The sequence below is a fragment of the Arachis duranensis genome, chromosome 9, assembly GCF_000817695.3.
Source record: "Arachis duranensis cultivar V14167 chromosome 9, aradu.V14167.gnm2.J7QH, whole genome shotgun sequence".
Classification (NCBI taxonomy): Eukaryota; Viridiplantae; Streptophyta; class Magnoliopsida; order Fabales; family Fabaceae; genus Arachis; species Arachis duranensis.
In genome coordinates, this window is record NC_029780.3 from 116,836,049 (window position 1) to 116,854,320 (window position 18,272).

The following is an 18,272-nucleotide window of genomic DNA, read 5'->3' on the forward strand; positions in this document are numbered from 1 at the left end:
GATGCATTGGAGAATGGCCCTACGCCCAATGCCGCCGCCGGAGCCGCCGTAGACTGAGCCACCGGTGCAGAAATCGCTGCCGCTGCCGCCATTACCTTCTTCCGGCGAAATCAATCAGAAAGAAACCGGAAAAAGATTGAGAGAGTGAGAGCGAGGAGTGGCAGCAACTGCGATTGTGTCTTCTGCTGTGAATGGAAAATCTAGAAGGTACAAACAAAAATTTGATTAAGGAAATCCTATTTTTATGATTTCGGAGTATTAATTACTATATTTTTTCCTTTTTTATTTTTTTATTTTTATTTTTTTTTTCTTAGTTGTGCTTCGGAGGAATACGGAACAGAGCGTTGGAGAGAAGGAAGAAATAAAAAGAGTGGGGCGTTTATATACGTGCACGCGTGAAAAACGCTCTCGTTTCGTTCTAGGTTTCGCGTTTGGAGAATGATGACGTGGCACTTTTTTTTTTTTAATACGAGGCTCCCGCGTGTTGCCGTTGGTCGCGGTTTTTTCTGTTCCTTTTCCTGTATTCCTCTCGCTCGCGCTCTCTCTCTATATATTCTTTTGATAATGTCTATGATATTTATTTAGTGCTTGATTCAGTTGATTAGGCATTATCATTATTTTGATAAAAAAAAATTAGTTTTTAGTGCATTTAGTAAATTTTTAATAGTAAAAACTAGTAAAATAAAAAAAATATTTTTTTAAAAAATTAAAGTTAAAAAAAAACTAAATTTCTTAATTTTGAATTTTTAATTATAAGATTAATTTTTTTATTTAAATTAAAATAATAAAATAAAGTCCAGCAATATCAAGTAAATAAAAAATCAGTAACTTTATTATTTTTCTTAATTTTAAACTAAAAAATAAATTTTTTATAACAGTAGAAAAATGAAAAATTCCAAAAATATCCAAAAATAAAAAAATTTAAAAATTTTAAATATTTTAAATTAATTTATTCTTAATTTGTTAACATGTGGATTTTTAATGATTTTTTTAAATTTTTTATAAAAATAAAAATAATTTTATGTTTAGATATTTTATATAAAAATATTTTTTATTTATTAATTATATTTGAATAAAATAAGATAAAAATATTTTTTATTATGTGAAAATTTTTTTTTAAGAAAAAAGATCTTTTAAAAAAATATATAAGACTTGTTTGGTTGTTATTTTCGAAAAAGATCTTATACAAAAATAAAAGTAATTTTATGTTTGGATATCTCATATAAAAAAAGAGTTATTCTCCGCATACAAGTCATTTTTTATACAAATCCTTACAAGTTATTTATATTTACGTTCTTCTTCTTCTTCTTCCTTCTCTTTCATTGGAATTTCTTCTTCTCCTTTTTTCTCCTTCTCCTACATCATCAGTTATCTCGTTGTTGAAGATAATGAATAATTCAAATTCAAATTGTCAATTGAACCAAAACGAAATTAATTATTATTTAAATCCAGTCAAGTGGCTGAAGTATGGTTCAATTCTAGTTAATTTTTTTGTTAGTAATTTATGATTCTGTAGATGAATAATGTTCATCGTTGATGGTTTGAATTGAATGTAATGTAAAAGTTCTACATTAAAGAAAATATTTTTTCTGTATTTGCAGCAAATTTTGGTATAATACGAAGATATTTGAGTGTATTGTTTAACAATTTTCGATGTATGTGTGCTGATACGTTCTGCATAATTCAAAATCCTCTTCTTCTTCTTCATCATCATTCTCATGATCTTCTTTTTTTCTCTTATTTTATTTTTTCAAGGTTCTTATTGTTTTACTCTTTTAACAAAAATAAAAAAAGAGAAAAAAAAAAGAAAAAACACATAATGCTGCAAAATTACTTGAAAGATTATGAACTTATATTCATTTAACTAAAAGAAAGAAAAAAATAAGAAAAAAAAGAAAAACATGCAGCATTAGAGGAAACATTTTTCTGTATTTGCAGCAAATTTGGGTGTAATACAAAGATATTCGAGTGTATTGTTTAAGAATTTTCGGTGTATATGTGCTGATAAGTTATGCATAATTTAAAACTATTTTTCTTCCTCTTCTTCATCTTCTGCTGCTGCTTCTTCTTTTTTTCATCATCATCACTATCTTCTCCTTCTTTTTTTCTTATTCATCTCTTTTTTTTTATTTTACATTCTCAAGTTTTTTCTTGATTTACTCTTTTAACAAGAATAAAAAAAATTAAACAAAAAAAAAGAAAAAATACATAATGCTACAAAATTACTTGGAAGATGATGAACTTACATTCATTCAACTAAAGGAAAGAAATAAGGAAAAAAGAAGAAGAAAAAATACAGTATTAGAGGAAATATTTTTCTGTATTTGCAATAAATTTGGGTGTAATATGAAGATATTTGGGTGTAACACGAAGATATTCGAGTGTATTGTTTAAGAAATTTCAATGTATGTGTGCCGATAAGTTCTGTATAATTTAAAATTCTTCATCTTTCTCTTCCTCATCTTCTGATGCTTCTTCTTCTTCATTTTCTTATTTCATATTCTCATAATTTTTCTTGGAAGGAAAAAATCAAACAAAAAAATACATAATGTTGCAAAATCAATAGAAAGAGGAGAAGGAGGAAAAAAAATGCAGTAACAACAACAGTAATAAAAAAATGACGATGAAGATGAAACACATGATAAAAAAGGAAGAAAAACGCAAAGAAAAAAAGAGAAGAAAAAGGAAGAGGAGGAGGATAAGAAGGAATGCGCGCGCGTCATTCAAGTGACTTATCATTTTTATGAATTGTATTCCAAAAAGACTTATATGTGTAGCAGTACTCTATAAAAAATATCTTTTTATCTATCAATTATGTTTGGATAAAATAAGATAAAAAGTACTTTTTTATTCATTTATTATGTAAAAAACGTCCTTTTTTTAGGAAAAAAGATCTTTTAAAAAAATATGAATTTTAACTTCTCACAAAAGATATATATTTTTTTAATTTTTCTAATACTTTTATTTTTACTATTAGAAATTTACCAAACACACTATAAAATAAAAAAATTTCTTTTATCAATTTAACGACGCCCAAACAAACACATAAATTGTAACTTTTCAAAAAAAAAGAATATTTTGTTTTTCTAGTGTTTTTACTTTTACTATTAAAATTTTTTCAAACACACTATAAAATAAAAAAAATCTTTTTATTGATTTAATGACATCCAAATAAATATTAAGATTATCATTAATAAAAATTTTTAAAATTTTTATTTTAATAAATAAATAATAAATACATTAAAAATTTAAACTTTGTAATTTTTTATACAAACTTTTTAAATTAAGAATTTTAAAATATATTGTTATGACACATGTTAGCTAAACTTAGAGTTTATATATATACAATGTCTTTATATCTTATAGAAAAAAATTAAAATTTATATGTTTGTATATCTTGTATTGTGTTCTGTTTTGTATTTATGTCTATGTTTATAATTTATAGAAAATAAAAAAAATACTAATTAATAAGAGTGTTGAACAGTTTCAATATATTATTTTATTGTTTTAAAATTCATTTTAAGAGATTATTTCAGGTAGATATTTGAAGTTAGTTAAAATAAATATTTTAAAAAAACTAGATAAATAATTTTTTTATAATCAAGTTTATTCTATTTTTTATGTAATTTTTAGCTAATTTTTATTGTATCAATAAATTATTGGATCAATTTGTTAAATTTAGTTACTAAAATAATTTAATCGTGTAGTATCACCAACTAATTAATATCGTCTTTGAAAAAAATAAATAAATAATGTAATTAAAAAGGAAATTATTATGAGTTTAAGAGGTAACTTTTATGAAATTTTTATGTTTATAAGTATAACACATTTTTTATTACTTTTAAATTTAAGTAAAAATTTAAGAGTGGATAATTTTTTTTTTTTTGGTGACTAAGAGTGGATAATTTGTGTTATATATATTTATATATCATTTTAAATAACTTTTAATGTGCACTTATATTTCATAAAAATATTTCTAATCAAATTTTGTGGTGAGTATTTATTTATTATTCCTGTTTTATCGGGCACTGAAAGGCATGAAATTTGGCATTTGTTTAATGGGTTTGGACTTTGGAGTGATTGTTGGGTGACACGTATTGGAAGGTCGCTTTCGGCCGGAGGAGCTTTTTGGTAAGTTCTACGGTAAGAGCTTTGAATGAGATATTAAAAGATGATGTCATGTTTTGTTTGGAAAGTTCTATAACTATTGCCCTTTGAAATTGATTAAAATGAGCTATCTACTGGATTTTTTTATTTAAATTAAATAAATATAATATTTACGAAAATAAATAAACGGTGAGATAATTATAAAAATACATACTAGAATACATTTTAGATGCCGAGAATATAATTACAAAATAGACATATCTTAGATGCTGTGATCCCGTGCTATGATAGGTCACGGCGAATCACATCCTAAATGTACTCGAGATATATATATATATATATGAACTGATATTAGATACTGAGCATCCGAGATATGCGCGATTTATGATAGGGTCTTAACATATGAGATAAGAGCAACTTCCTAATTCCTTCCTCAGCATTCGAGATATAGTTAACGATATAACTAGATTCTCAGCACTCGAGATATGTGTATTATGGTTTAGAAGTCTGTGCACTTAAAATATATTAGAGAATAAGTCTATTTATAGAGTCCATCTCCTCATACATTTTACAGACCAATCTCTTCTTTCTCTTCTTTCTGATGGGGAATAATCAATTCTTCTTTGTTGTGTTTATCCCAATGGGATAGTTAGACACGGTGATGAATGAGTGATTTTTGAGTCTCACAAGACTGCCATGTTGCACACTTACCGGATTGATAATGTGAATGCGCTAAAGACGGTTATGCTGAGCAATCTAGGGTGTAAGTACGAAGGAGGTTGGGCGGGTTGCATATAGATTTCTACACGCCCTTCCGAATGATGGATTTACCAATAAGTTATTTTGAATTGATGGGGATCAGCATGTGAGGATAATGTTCGACGTACATGCACGGCTAATGCCACAACATGTGATGGAGTTGTATGCTGTGGTCCGTGACGTGGTAGTTGATGGTGGGTCGTCTCCTTCGACTACTAAAGTTGTGCTGCTCGAGGCGACACCGATCCACTATGCCCAGCCTCATGATAGTGTCGACGAGGATGACAGTAAGGGCGATTCAACTTATGTTGTCGGGTCCGGGTCATCAAGCGATACAGCGTCCGAAGATGAGTATGTGCCGGAGATTCCCAGCGACGGCGGTGCGTCAATTCGATGGATCACATACCTGTCTGGCACCTACCATGTCTCAGGATCATACTTAGCTGGATAGTGATTTGATTTGCAAAGTCATGTTACCTATGATAAAGACTGACTCGTCGGTGTCTATCCCAGTGTTGCAAAGTGCTGTGCATCAGAGTTACCATTCTAAGCTCTCGTATCGAAATGTGTGGATGGTAAAGCAGAAAGTGATTGCCAAGATCTATGGCAATTGGGAAGAGTCGTACAACAAGATACCTGCGCTCTTACAAGCTTTGCAGGAGTGCCTCCCAGATACTATTCACGTACATTGTTGTTCCTTATACAACGAAAACATGGTTGACGAAGAGTGGAGTCAGTTTGATAAGGTTTTTTAGGCATTTCCTCCATGTATTGAAGCGTTTAAGCGTTGTAAGCCTTTTGTATATGTGGACGGGACATACTTGTACAAAAAGTATAAGGGCGTGCTTTTAATTACTGTGGCTCAGACGGTAACAACAATATTCTTCCCATAGATTTCTCATTAGTTGAGTTTGAGACAACAGAGACATGGACGTTTTTTCTCTCGAATTTGAGACAACATGTTACTCCAAAGCCAAGAATCCTTATCATATCAGATAGATCACGGGCCATTCGCACCGCCATTAACGCACCTCACAGTGGATGGCATCCTCCATCAGAATATCATGTTTACTGCATCCGGAACATGGCTTCAAACTTCAATTTATGGTTCAAATTGGCCGAGGGTAAGGGGTACCTTGTAAATGTTGCATACAGTCCAAGCAAGGAGTGTTGCGATTGATACTTGGATGCTTTGGGTACACTATCCGGTGAGATGGTAGATTGGGCTCTTCGTTTCAGGAAGGATTTATGGCTGCAACATTGCGACGAAGGTCAACGGTATGGTCACATGACGACGAACCTATCGGAATGCATAAATGTAGTGCTAAAGGGAATGAGGAATCTTCCAGTAGCTACGATTGTTCGGGCAACATATGAGCGTTTGCAACAGTTATTTGTGTGTAGGGGTCGCGAAACACATGCTCAGTTACAGGGTGGACAGATATACTCACAGTGGCTGTTGACATCTATAGATTATAACAAAGAGAGCCTGCCGATGATGCGAGTTACCCATTGTGATCGTAGGGAATCCGTGTTCAGTGTGGAGGAGCTAAAGCCGGTGGATGGTTAGTCTCAGACTTCATATCGCATTCGGTTGAACGCGCGTACATGCGACTGCGGTCTATTCCAGTCATTGCATTACCCATGTCGACATGTCCTAGCGGCATGCATAGCTGGGAGCATCGAGTGGGGTCATTTCGTCGATCCCGTGTACACGATGGTATCTGTATTCAATGTATACGAGAGGAAGTTTCCGCCGATACCAGATGAGAAGATGTGGTCTCCATGGTACGGTGCATGCCTGAAGCCCAACCCAATCATGCGACGGAAGGCATCGGAAAGACCAGTATCCACTCGAATCTGGAATGAGATGGGTGCCGTTGAGCGTGCGGAAAAGAGATGTGGGCTCTGCCATGAAAAAGGTCACACTATACATGGATGTCCTAATGCGCCGCAATCGGATCCATGACAACGCATATAGTTTAGGGTTTAGGGCTTTGGATTGCAAGTTTGTAAGTTTCATGTATAATGAAACAATCTGTGTTTTTATCTATTATGTCTATATTTAATGTGCAATGAAACATGTTTTCTTTATGACTAGTGTAGCTGTTACTCATTACTTTCGTTGCTTTCATACTAATTTCAATCATTAACGTTAAGAATGCATCACTAGTGATCTCGATACTGGCTAATACATAGTTGTACATGAATAAACAACTTACAATATTTTTGTAAAAAAGCATACACAAAAATGGATAATCAACTAAAGTCATACATGAATAATGAACTAAAAGAGTCATGGAACATCCCCAGTCGCATCTACAATTTGGAACATGTCATCGATGTTTATCTTAATATCAGATCCAATGTTGAACTGGGTCTGGTTCCAGGCGGTGTCATCAGCCGAGTGGTGATTGGGGATGGAGGTACCCAACATAAGCCTCCTATCCATGTCGGCCTCATGGTCAACGAAGAATGCATCGGTGGAAAGCTCTACATGTGCAGCTGGAATGTCACCCTCAAGTATATTCTCCTGCCGTGCATACTCAGCCTCTTCGTCTAACAACTGCTGGTCTCCCTCACCGTGCTGAGGATCTCCACCGTCCCACCTGACACACTGATCGCATGCCCTCCGTGTCGGTCTCCGGACATCATCGCGAGGTCGCCTCCTCGCCCATTGCCTCTGATCTAGGCATCCTGTGGTACTTGTAGCTCATCTCTCTGACCAGGAGCCGCAGGGAGGATATCGTCTAGTGGGGTTGCTACTCTGGGATTGGCAAAGACCTCTTCCCCCGAGAGAAATCTGACTCTGCAAGCCTGCTGCCACCAAGTAAGGTACTCATGTGTCGGGCGAAAGTCCGGACGGCCGTTGATGGTAACCAAGTGATGTGCCTAGTAACGGCCCCTGAATAGATCGTACCACTCATGGTGCTGCTCGGGCCACCATGTGTCATCTCCCCTGGTCGTCTTGAAAAGGTAGTCATCGACGTTCACCGGATCCACTGGCTTGTGTTGCTGCCCCCAAGCTGCCTCTTCATTCTGTCAACATGATGAAACTCTACAAAGTGAAAGCAGACGATAGAGACAATAGCCCTCCATGTATAAAGCTCTGCGTCACCCATAAGTCAGTCGGGTACAATCTGACGTAGCTGGATATCCTCGTAAGGTGCACACCAAAACTGTTCACATCAGGTTAAAGTACCTTAATTATAAATGATATACCAATGCATGAAAAAATACATAAACCAAACTCCATTATACCTGGTCAAATGTCAGTGCATTGATGCGACGACGTAGACACTAGATCTTGCCATCATGACGATCTCTACTTTCCTGTCCTAGCCCTGCCAACCTATGCACAACAAAGATAGTTTAACGAAATTTAATTAATTATATTTCATAACAAAACACGTGTTCAATGTGTACTACTTGCTAAGTTAAAAATTATTTACAATATATACGTACCTAGAAGCAAGTGGGAACCTGACGACGTCGTATCTCACCGGACTAAAAGACGGGAACCTATGGTAGATCCACGAGACAAGGAGCGGCATACACCCTGTAATGTCCATCACATCACGCAATGCCGCGGTGCACAATGTGTGGTAGGTATGACAGAGCAGTGCAGATCCCTATGGTAACTGGCTGCAACGATCAAAATCCTCTAGCAGTGGTAGCCATCTCAAAGGCACAAATGTAGCAGACTTGTCCATGAACAGAAACTCCCCAAACAGCATCATCAAGTAGCATCGGGCATACTGACGGAATGTATCTGGGGCTGCTCATCAGGAATGTGTACAATCCAGTCCCTAAGCCAAGTCATCCTCAGCCCGAAAACCTGCTGACCTCCCTTTGGCTGTGGTGGCGGCTTGGCGCCTAGTAAATCCTCAATCCACTCCCATGTCGGGTGTCCATGCTATTGCTGAAAGTCTGGTACAACCCGTAACGCGCTCTCTAGCAATGCGTAGACTAACGTGGTAGGCAACATCCTAGAGCGTAATACTGGTCTCACCCCATGAAAGGTGGAACGTGTGGGTCTCAAGTCTCCACTGCTTGACAAATACAGAGATAAAAAAATTGTCAAACATAAAATTCCTCAACTCTATTGCATGTCCAAATCCAGCCTCCGTTATACAGGGCAACAAAATGGCCGGCAGCGAGAGACCCGGGATCACATGGCATGGCAACAGTAATCATGGTCTTTGTAATTTCCAAAACATTTACCAGTGCATATTAATTACATCTAAACCATTAATTGTTGTTAAACATTACTAAAACTTATAATCCACCTAGATAATCATTTATGCTAAATGTAACAGATACCTATTTATTGGACTAACAGGTTAAATGAAAGTTACTTATTTTATTTATTTAACTTAACTCACAATTAGGTACCTATTTTATTTATTTAACTTAAGTAATCACAATCAATTATATAACATATACATCGATCCTAGGTATACCAAAGAAACCAACGTAGATCTTCTAATTTTGTCAACTCACTATACCTACTCCATTAACTACATTACTAAAGATTAAACATCTAAATTAATTATTCATTATCAATAAAAAATGGGTTAAACCACTAACCTCAAAGTCTAAAGCTCCAGCTACATGTCAAGTAGCATTCAGTCTGTTGATATCTCATTCGCGGACATATTGTCGGGAGCCATATTTTCTGAAAGAACTCGAATTCACTCGTCTAGAAGGTCACAAAAATGAAAAAATGGTTGTAATGCACATAATTTCCGGATGATATGACTTATATACACATGCGCGTTTATCTCGGATGCAGAGCCCCCATCCACGATAATTGCTCTTATCTAAGATGCTGAGACCCCCATTGCGCATATCTTGAATGCTTAGTATCCGACATCAGTCCATACACATATCCCGGATGTACCCAGGCCAGAATGTGACTCGCTATGACCCTATCACAGCACATCGTTAGAACATCCGAGATATGCCCATTTTGTAATTACTCCTTCAACATCCGAGATATGTCCCAAGATGCATTTTTGTAATTACCTCACCGTTTATTCATTTTTGTAAATACTATATTTATGTAATTTAAATAAAAAAAATCCACTATCTACTTCCTTAAAGATGTGTATATATTTGTAATGAATAATAATTAAAAATATTAATTCATTTTCTTATTTTTTAAATAAGCAAAAACTGAATATATGTATATATTGAAAATATTAAAAAATAAAATAAAAAAATTTAAAATTAAAAAGGTGAATTAGAACTTCAAATTATTTTTCATTTATAATAGTTTGCATCTATTTTACAACTTTACTTTCTTAAAATACGTATGATAGGCTTCATTGATAAAATTATCCCTNGATACTTGTTTTGGAGGACGGTTATTTCTGTTTTTTTTTTCATACACAATATACAAACTCACTCACACGCATTATTTTTAATGTGAAAGGAGAAACAGCAACAAGCTCTTCTAAATAAATGTAGTTCTATTCAATTGTGTAAAATCCAATGGTATAGTATTTACCAGTTTTTTTTTACATGATCACACTATAACTAGATCATAAAGCTGCTACTCTAGCATTTGGAGAAACAATATGATTCTTGTAATTTACATAGTTGAATCCGGAGTGAGATTTGCATGAACATTTGCTCATAACCACCATTGCTATTGTGCCTCATTAGGAATCCCCTTATATTTGCTTTCTGCCCTAGCATGAGCAATTATTAAAGTTCTAAGCAAACTATCCACAATATCCTAGTAATGGCGAAGTAGTCGCCAATACAACATTACTAGCTACTCGAGTTGAAGAATGTTATAACATTAAAATGGGCAAGTGCCATATTAACTAATATTAATTCCAAATGTCAAATGTTTAAACATCATTGTAAACCAGTGCTATATACTTGCCTGTCGCCATGACGTACCAAAATAAGGTAGACAGGGTCTTGGCAAGAGATCTGGAACAGCTGCCACACAATGTAGGTGCTTGTAGCAGCGCTGATAAAGAAAACAATGCTTAGTTTGAACTTAATTTTATGATTGATCAAATAATAGTCGAAATAAAATTAAATAAGGATCTTGAGTTGTAAAAATTTCTTACTATATAAAAACGTGATACTCTCAGAAGATAGGATGATACAAAGAAGTGTGAAATATATAAAAAACAATGCAAATAGATGATGGAATCTCTACTATAATAATCAAAGAGGTTAAAATTCTTGATAGAGAAATTTTCTAATGAGTAATGACAACTAGTTTTAATCACCAAGCAAGAAGCAAAGCTAAAGAACTAACCTGCCGAAACATATCAATAGAATTATCCAAAAAGCTGCGTTAATCCAACTAGATTCCTTGTAGGCTATCCAAACCTGATATTGTATGAATAATTAGTATACTCAAGTTGACTGAAAAAAGTGTACGGTAAACTCAAAATTTTTCTTTAGTATTCAATACTGATTATGTGATCGTGCTGAAACATTTTGATTTCAATTATCCCAGAGTTATTTAATGGTCACCGGCCAGTAATATTTTCACAACCATCACAATGACATGGCCAGTGTTCCTGATATAATTCAAGTCTTTTTTATTGAAGATGCAAGATTCACTTGTTAATTCAAATTTCACTTGTACTCTTAGAGATGGTTGGTTTCTTCATGTATAGGCTAAGACCATTAAGTTTAAACGTGTGTGGGTATGCTTCTCACTCTCCATTAAAACTTTGCTTATGAAAGTTTAGATTTCCCTATTAACGTAAAAATGTGTAAAACTGTGTATATTAACAGAAGTTTCTATGATCTCTCTTTTTGGACAAAAGAAAACAATTTAAAGAGCCTCCTCAAACCTTAAATCCTTCAAGTTGATGACGAGACATTTAGATTTTGTATAATTTATAGAGCCTGTGATATGAGGATATACAAACTTACTGATATAGCCACAACATTGATATAGAAGTCAACTAATGTTGCTGCCATCCACCTGCAAATGTTGGAGCATATGACATTCACAAAGAAACGTAAAAGCATAAACTTTAGAGATAATTTACTACACTGAGCTGCAAATACACTTGCATATCAAGCACAGAAAGCGTATGCTCTGGCCTTGAGAACACTAATTTAGGAAAATAATGAACGTAACAAACTTGTATATTGCAGCATTTCAAAATCAATGTTGTTCATGATGTACTTTAATTATGCATAACCCCTCAAATGTTTAACAACAGATACATTTTGCTTGCAAGTATGTATTATAACAGAAAGAGTTGACTACAAAAAACTGTGACCAAGCTTGAAAGTCGAACGTTTCAGAATTGTGACCAAGCATTCATTTATTAACAAATATCATGACTTATATTGACAACCATGCTTATGTATTATAACAGAAAGAGTTGACTACAAAAAAGAGTTCACTGTTTCATGCTTATGCTCAACCATGCTTATATTGACAAAAAGTATCATGACTTCCATAATGAAGATCACAGCAACAAATATGAAGCACTTACGGAGTTAAAAGCTCCATCCGGAAAGGAGAACCATCAGTGACAAGAGTGTACACTATAGTTCCAAGCATGAAAACACCCAAGATGCCAAAAAGGGCTCTTAGAGCCACAACAAAAGAATTCTTCCTTTTTGGTTCTGCAGCAGTAGTCCTATATGACAACTTCAGAGTCAATCAGAGAACAGAGAATAATATCCTAGATCATGATGAAATTGGAATATCTAGAGAAAGACCAATTCAAAAGGATAGCAATAGTTTACACAATTTGAATAATAAAATTTAGTGAGAAGAAAAACAACAACATCTAGTTACACCCTAAAATTCATTTATATATAAAACCCTTAAAAAACACCATAGAGCATCACTAGTTGAAAGGTGCATATATTTTATTTGCTTCTTTCACATGAAACAGGCTTCACAATTTGTTAATCAAACTCAAGAATTCTAATAATCTTTTCTTATTATGAATAGAATAAGACATCAGTATAGCGAGAATCAGAAGCAAGAAACTTGGTCAAACCCCATATTAAATAACTAATAAAAGATGTTGAAGCAGAAACAAGATACAAGCTGGGGTAATTCCATTATAGGCACATGAAGAGAAAATCTGATTCTATAGTTGTGTTTCAATTTACATACTTGTTTGGATTCCGCAACAGAACATAATACATAGGATCCTGTGAAGATTCTTGAGGTGACAGCTTCAGAAATTGTAAAACAATATAGGAACATGTAGCAATGCTGGAACATACAAAAAATATTAGTGAGAATAAGTTAGCACTTCCGAGACTCCATTGAATGATCATAAACAATTATAAGAAACAACCACAAACTCTTGATCAATCTTAACTTTTATCCATATAAACACCATTGCGTTGTTCTAATAATATGAAGTCTTGCTGAAAAGTAAGTATCATCTCATAGCTGAGATATAAGATCGAATCATAACAGATAGTGGTACCTTCCAAAGCAGATAAGGAAAATTATCCACAGAAATGAGCTGATCCAGTTTGATTCTTTGTATGCAACCCATACCTGATATGATTGACAAAGGTGGAACTTCTTAGTTTTCAGAAGTGAATTTTGAGACTGAGCCCTAAATAAATCGGCAATGTTTTAATTAGATTATTCAAAATCACAAGCAGGGTTCTATAGAAGAAAAGCAAAGCACAATAAAAGACTCTTCAACAGGTATTGGTATTCCATGGATCATTATATACATGATGCTTTTGAGTTGACTTACCGCCAAAGCTACAACATTGATATAGAAATCAATCAAAGTTGCTGCCATCCACCTGAAAAATAGAGGCAAGAATAGAAGTTTGATAATTAATTAGCAACGACATAAAATTCTTAGTAGATTGATGAAAGATTATTCTCGAAGATTGTAAATTGCAGGCAACAAAATCAAAGTAAGATTTTGAAAGAGAGAGAGAGGGATTATTACGGGGTGAGAAGTTCTTTGCGGAAAGGAGAACCATCGGTGAAGAGAGTGTAAAGAAGTGTGGCGAGCATGAAAGCTCCCAAGAGAGAGAAGAGAGTTCTGAGAGCAACTGCAAGTGAACGAGTGTTTTCCGCCATAGCCTCTAATCGTTGTTAGAGAAGAAGCGAATAAGAAGATGCAAAAAGAAAATGGTAGAAACATGGGGACCTAAGGAAGCCACGTTGTATGTATATTAAACAAGCATGCATGATGCATATATCAATTTAATTTAAAAAGGAATATTCAAACAAGCAAATTAGCTAGTTTAAATAACTAAATTATAACTCAAATGGCATAATCTCTTCGTACTCAACTAAAAGATTATCCAGTCTCTTTATTTTCGGTAAAAAAAAAAAACTATATATATTACACTTATTTTAGCAATTAACCACTCATGCTACATGTAATTGAGGCGGTTGTAAATTTCATTCTAAATTGATAGAGTAATACGGACCATAGAATTCACTTTTAAGTTTTTAATGAGGTAAAAATTCACGTGCAGTTGACTTCATATGAAATTAATAACTAAAAATTATAAAATTAATAATTAAAAATTATTAGATAAAAATTTAGTCAAATCATTTACGTACATCCTCAATTATCAATCGACTGACTGAATTTCCATTTTTTAACTATCTCACTCCATAGTCCATAGTGATTAAAATATACTAGTGGCATAGATATAGGGTTTTAGTGTTAACTGTTTATCATTAGTGAATTTAGTTTTTTTTTTTTCAATTAATGCACGAGTATATTAATTCATCACAAATGTGACCCAAACGTTAATTATTGTCGTCCAGTAACGTTTTTTTCTTCTTTTTTCTTATAAAAAAAATAAAATTTAGAATTTACGGTTTATAAATTATATAAATTCATTTGGAATATAATTTACTCACTCCAAATGCTCTAATTCATACTCTGCGTGTTATCCTTCAACTTAGTATATTCATTGCTTTTACATGCCGAAAGTGATGTAGCCATTCTACTGAATGAAACATTTCCAATAGTGGAAGCTACACTTGACACAAAGTCAAACACAATTTACTCACAGAACCATAGCATACAGTATACAAGAAGGAATAAATATCACTATTTGAGCAAAAAGAATTTGAAGAATTTGAGCCACGACATTAGGGGGAGGGGAGTCCGTAAAATTATTCATTGTTTCCATCTCAGCATGCACATCCACCCCTCTGTTCATTCTCTGGTGTAACAGCTTCAGGAATCCCTTGAAAATATCTGCACAATTGAAATTGAAACAATTCAGAAGTTAATTTAGCAGCTATCTGTCAATATCTAAATCTCCAAAAGAAAGAAGGAAACTTATTTAGTACAAAAATGTCTTCCACAAAACCGATGAAATTGTATGGAATCACACCATCATATGTATCTGTTCTAATGGCGAAAAAATGATACGGCATACAACAGGAAAACTGGATTCTGAGAGATCTGTCTTTTTTCTCTAAACATAAGATACTGAATTGTACAAATAACTAATGTTTGGAAGGCAACAGAATTTCAGATACCAATAATAAAATGGAGCTCAGAGGTCAGAACACCAATAGTTAGAAACAGAATTGTACAAACTACTAATGGTACAGTTCAGGAATTTACAGAACATACCAATAATACCATGGAGATCAGAAAGAGATAAAAAACTTCCTCATAAATACTTTTCAAAGATCCTAGGTTAAGGAATCTTCATTGCCTCTAAAGGTGAGGACGAAACATCAATGTCTTCTTCCATTACAAGTTCATACAGTCAAAAGTACAACTTAATAAATTAACGACAATAGTCCTATGATATAGTGTTTGATCCATGCCATAGATATTCAACAAAGTTTTACATTGGCTTTTAAAGACCCAGCAGAGCCAGTCAACATCCTCTTTTATCCAGATTGGGACTGTATGTAAAAAGTTTTCAACAAGTTCTAAGCATGGTTATTATGCATTCATCCAAACTCATCAATTACATAATAGTGGTGACTTGTATTCATATGATAATGTACAAATTCATACAGTAATCAGCAAGTCCATATCTTTCAAAAGCAAAACTTACATGTCCTGCTCATGTTCATTGGCTAGGGCAGTCTTGGCAATACAGAGGAATGCAGCATCAACGTTGTAATCTTCTTTCGCAGACGTCTCAAAGTAGGGGATATTTCCTTTCGAAGTACACCAATCCTTGGCTTTCTTTTCAGATACCTGCTTTTAAGATAATTAGTCATTTATGCATGAGATGAGGAATCGTGAATCTGTAATTAAACTTGCCTACCACTCGACTATTCCCACCATCAATATCTATCTTGTTTCCAAGCAATATAAACGGAAACTTCCTCGGGTCAGAAGGATTTGCCTGTCTCACAATAAGAATACAAGTCTTAATAGAACATTATTTGTAAAAAATCTAATAAGGGTGAGTAATACGTAAGAAAGTGAGACAAATCAAATCACAATGCATTTCGCAATTCTGTATCCAGGGAGATAGTGCCACAGATAAAAGGTTATGAAATGATGGAAGAATGCAAGTAAACTAACAATGTCTGAAAACTGTGTTTCTTGCCCTAGGTAAAGAATCCGGATTCCCCATGTTAGACTACAAACTACAATCATAATCATAACAATATGCTTCCAGTATATTACCAGAAAATCAAAATGGAGTCCTACCATTTTCTAATAACCACAAAGTATAACATCGAGAAAATATTACAAGCAGAACCCAATATGGATGCAGTCATGAAGGACAACAAATGAAACTATCATCCAGAAAAAGACAGGAAGGACCTGCTTGAGAAACTCCTCGTGCCAATTGTCAAGGGTATCGAATGACCTCATTATATTCACATCATAAACTAGAACACAGCAATCCGCCCCTCTATAAAATGCAACGCCAAGACTTTGGAATCTCTCTTGCCCCGCAGTGTCCCATATCTACCAATCAAACATACAATTGAAATACACACAATTTTCACATAATATATATAGAGATTCAAAAATACTATTGAGAAAGAAAACAAACCCACTTGAAGAGTGACTAGTCTGTCATCAATCTGGAGTTCTTTAGTTACAAAATCAGCTCCAATGGTTGCCTTATATTGCTGACTAAACTTCTTGTGCACATATCTATGTAAGTAGTTAAGGTTCCAAAGTGGATAACTCAAGAAAAGGAAATAACCATAAATCTTTTTTGACAACTTGTCCAAACAGAAAACTAAAAAGTCTACAAAATATGTTGACTACTACTTCCTAATACTAACTTCTTGTGCACACTTACTCTTAGCGGTCAATAGATGCAAACTCCAATAATAAAATAACCTTATTATCATCAAAAGGACCTCAAACTGAAACCTTATTATTTCACTAAAGCAATAATTTAGATAAGGCACTGTGTGAATGTCATGAAACGTGCACTAGTACTCTTAGGTGATACGTTTACTTTCAACATAAAAAAATCATATATAAGACTAGTCATTTTTGGAATAATTTCGCGTAACTAACACTAACACGAATTAGAACTATAACGTAAACAAATAGTTAAGTAAATTAGTCAAATAACAAATCAAGCATAATAACGCCAAAGGTGCAACAATGTAACAGGCGAAGGGATTCAAGGACGAAGTGAAATGACACAGACTCTCCAACAATAACGCATGAAATTACCAAACAGCAATGGAATTGGGAGAAGAAGAAGAAGGGGCACGTGAGGATCAGGATACTGATTCATCAATGAGGTCTTTCCCACCCTAACAACGAAACGAAAAGGGCTTGTAAAAACTAAATTTTTGGATGCATTTGAGGGAGGAAAAAAAAATATGAAGAAAAGAAAAGAAAAAAACCCTAATCCTAGAAAACGTACCCGCTATCGCCGAGGACGATGACCTTGAGCAAGGTTCGTCTGCGCAAAGACATAGCTGGTTACGGTAGGGACCCAAATCGAGGATTGACGTTGAAGCTCGTTATTGTTGTTGCGGGTTTGTGTATTTATGGGGCGATTGGTTTCAAGGTCAACTTCGTGCAGAAAAGGGAAAAAGGTACGCCATTTTCGATCTGTCTCTGCACTATTCACTTCAACTGCTTTCAAAAAAAAATTACAGCCAAAAACGATAATAAAATAAAATAAAATAAATAAAAGTTTACTTTATATATGCATTTAAGAATTATTTTTTTAAGCTCATATAATCATTTATAATTGGTCACCAAAAAAACATAATCATTTATAATTAACTGCTTCCCCTGCTATTCGGATAAATAATCATTCAAAATCATCTATATTAGTATATCCAATATTCTTTCTGGGCTCCATCTATATCCAATAATTAATAGAATAAAGTAATTTTTTTTGAAGGCGAAGTATATCACTATCACTATATATATTATAATTGAATCCTTATCCCTATATTTTTCCCTTTTTTTATTTTTACCCTTTTTTAATTATTCAAT

The 18,272-nt window shown here is 33.8% G+C and overlaps 2 protein-coding genes across 5 annotated transcripts; both read right to left on the minus strand.

The window, feature by feature from the left end:
* Nucleotides 1–10,322: 10,322 nt before the first annotated feature.
* Nucleotides 10,323–13,993, minus strand: LOC107467821 (uncharacterized). Of its 4 annotated transcripts, none has more exons than XM_016087020.3 (9): nucleotides 13,797–13,993; nucleotides 13,593–13,644; nucleotides 13,311–13,384; nucleotides 12,989–13,090; nucleotides 12,354–12,500; nucleotides 11,779–11,830; nucleotides 11,150–11,223; nucleotides 10,780–10,852; nucleotides 10,323–10,557 (listed from the first exon to the last, which is right to left on the minus strand). In XM_016087020.3, the coding sequence occupies exons 1-9, from the start codon at nucleotides 13,928–13,930 to the stop codon at nucleotides 10,429–10,431; spliced, it is 837 nt and encodes a 278-aa protein (XP_015942506.1). In that variant the 5' UTR covers nucleotides 13,931–13,993; the 3' UTR covers nucleotides 10,323–10,428. The 4 variants fall into 4 exon arrangements, with proteins under 4 accessions (XP_015942506.1, XP_015942509.1, XP_015942508.1 ...); XM_016087023.3 differs by having other exon boundaries at nucleotides 10,323–10,562; nucleotides 13,797–13,992; XM_016087022.3 differs by having other exon boundaries at nucleotides 10,763–10,852; nucleotides 13,797–13,992.
* Nucleotides 13,994–14,714: 721 nt separating this feature from the next.
* On the minus strand, nucleotides 14,715–17,922 carry LOC107467822 (ras-related protein Rab7). Its single transcript, XM_016087025.3, has 7 exons — nucleotides 17,689–17,922; nucleotides 17,549–17,575; nucleotides 16,856–16,955; nucleotides 16,617–16,763; nucleotides 16,108–16,188; nucleotides 15,892–16,037; nucleotides 14,715–15,071 (listed from the first exon to the last, which is right to left on the minus strand). The coding sequence occupies exons 1-7, from the start codon at nucleotides 17,739–17,741 to the stop codon at nucleotides 15,005–15,007; spliced, it is 621 nt and encodes a 206-aa protein (XP_015942511.1). The 5' UTR covers nucleotides 17,742–17,922; the 3' UTR covers nucleotides 14,715–15,004.
* Between the last annotated feature and the right edge of the window lie 350 nt (nucleotides 17,923–18,272).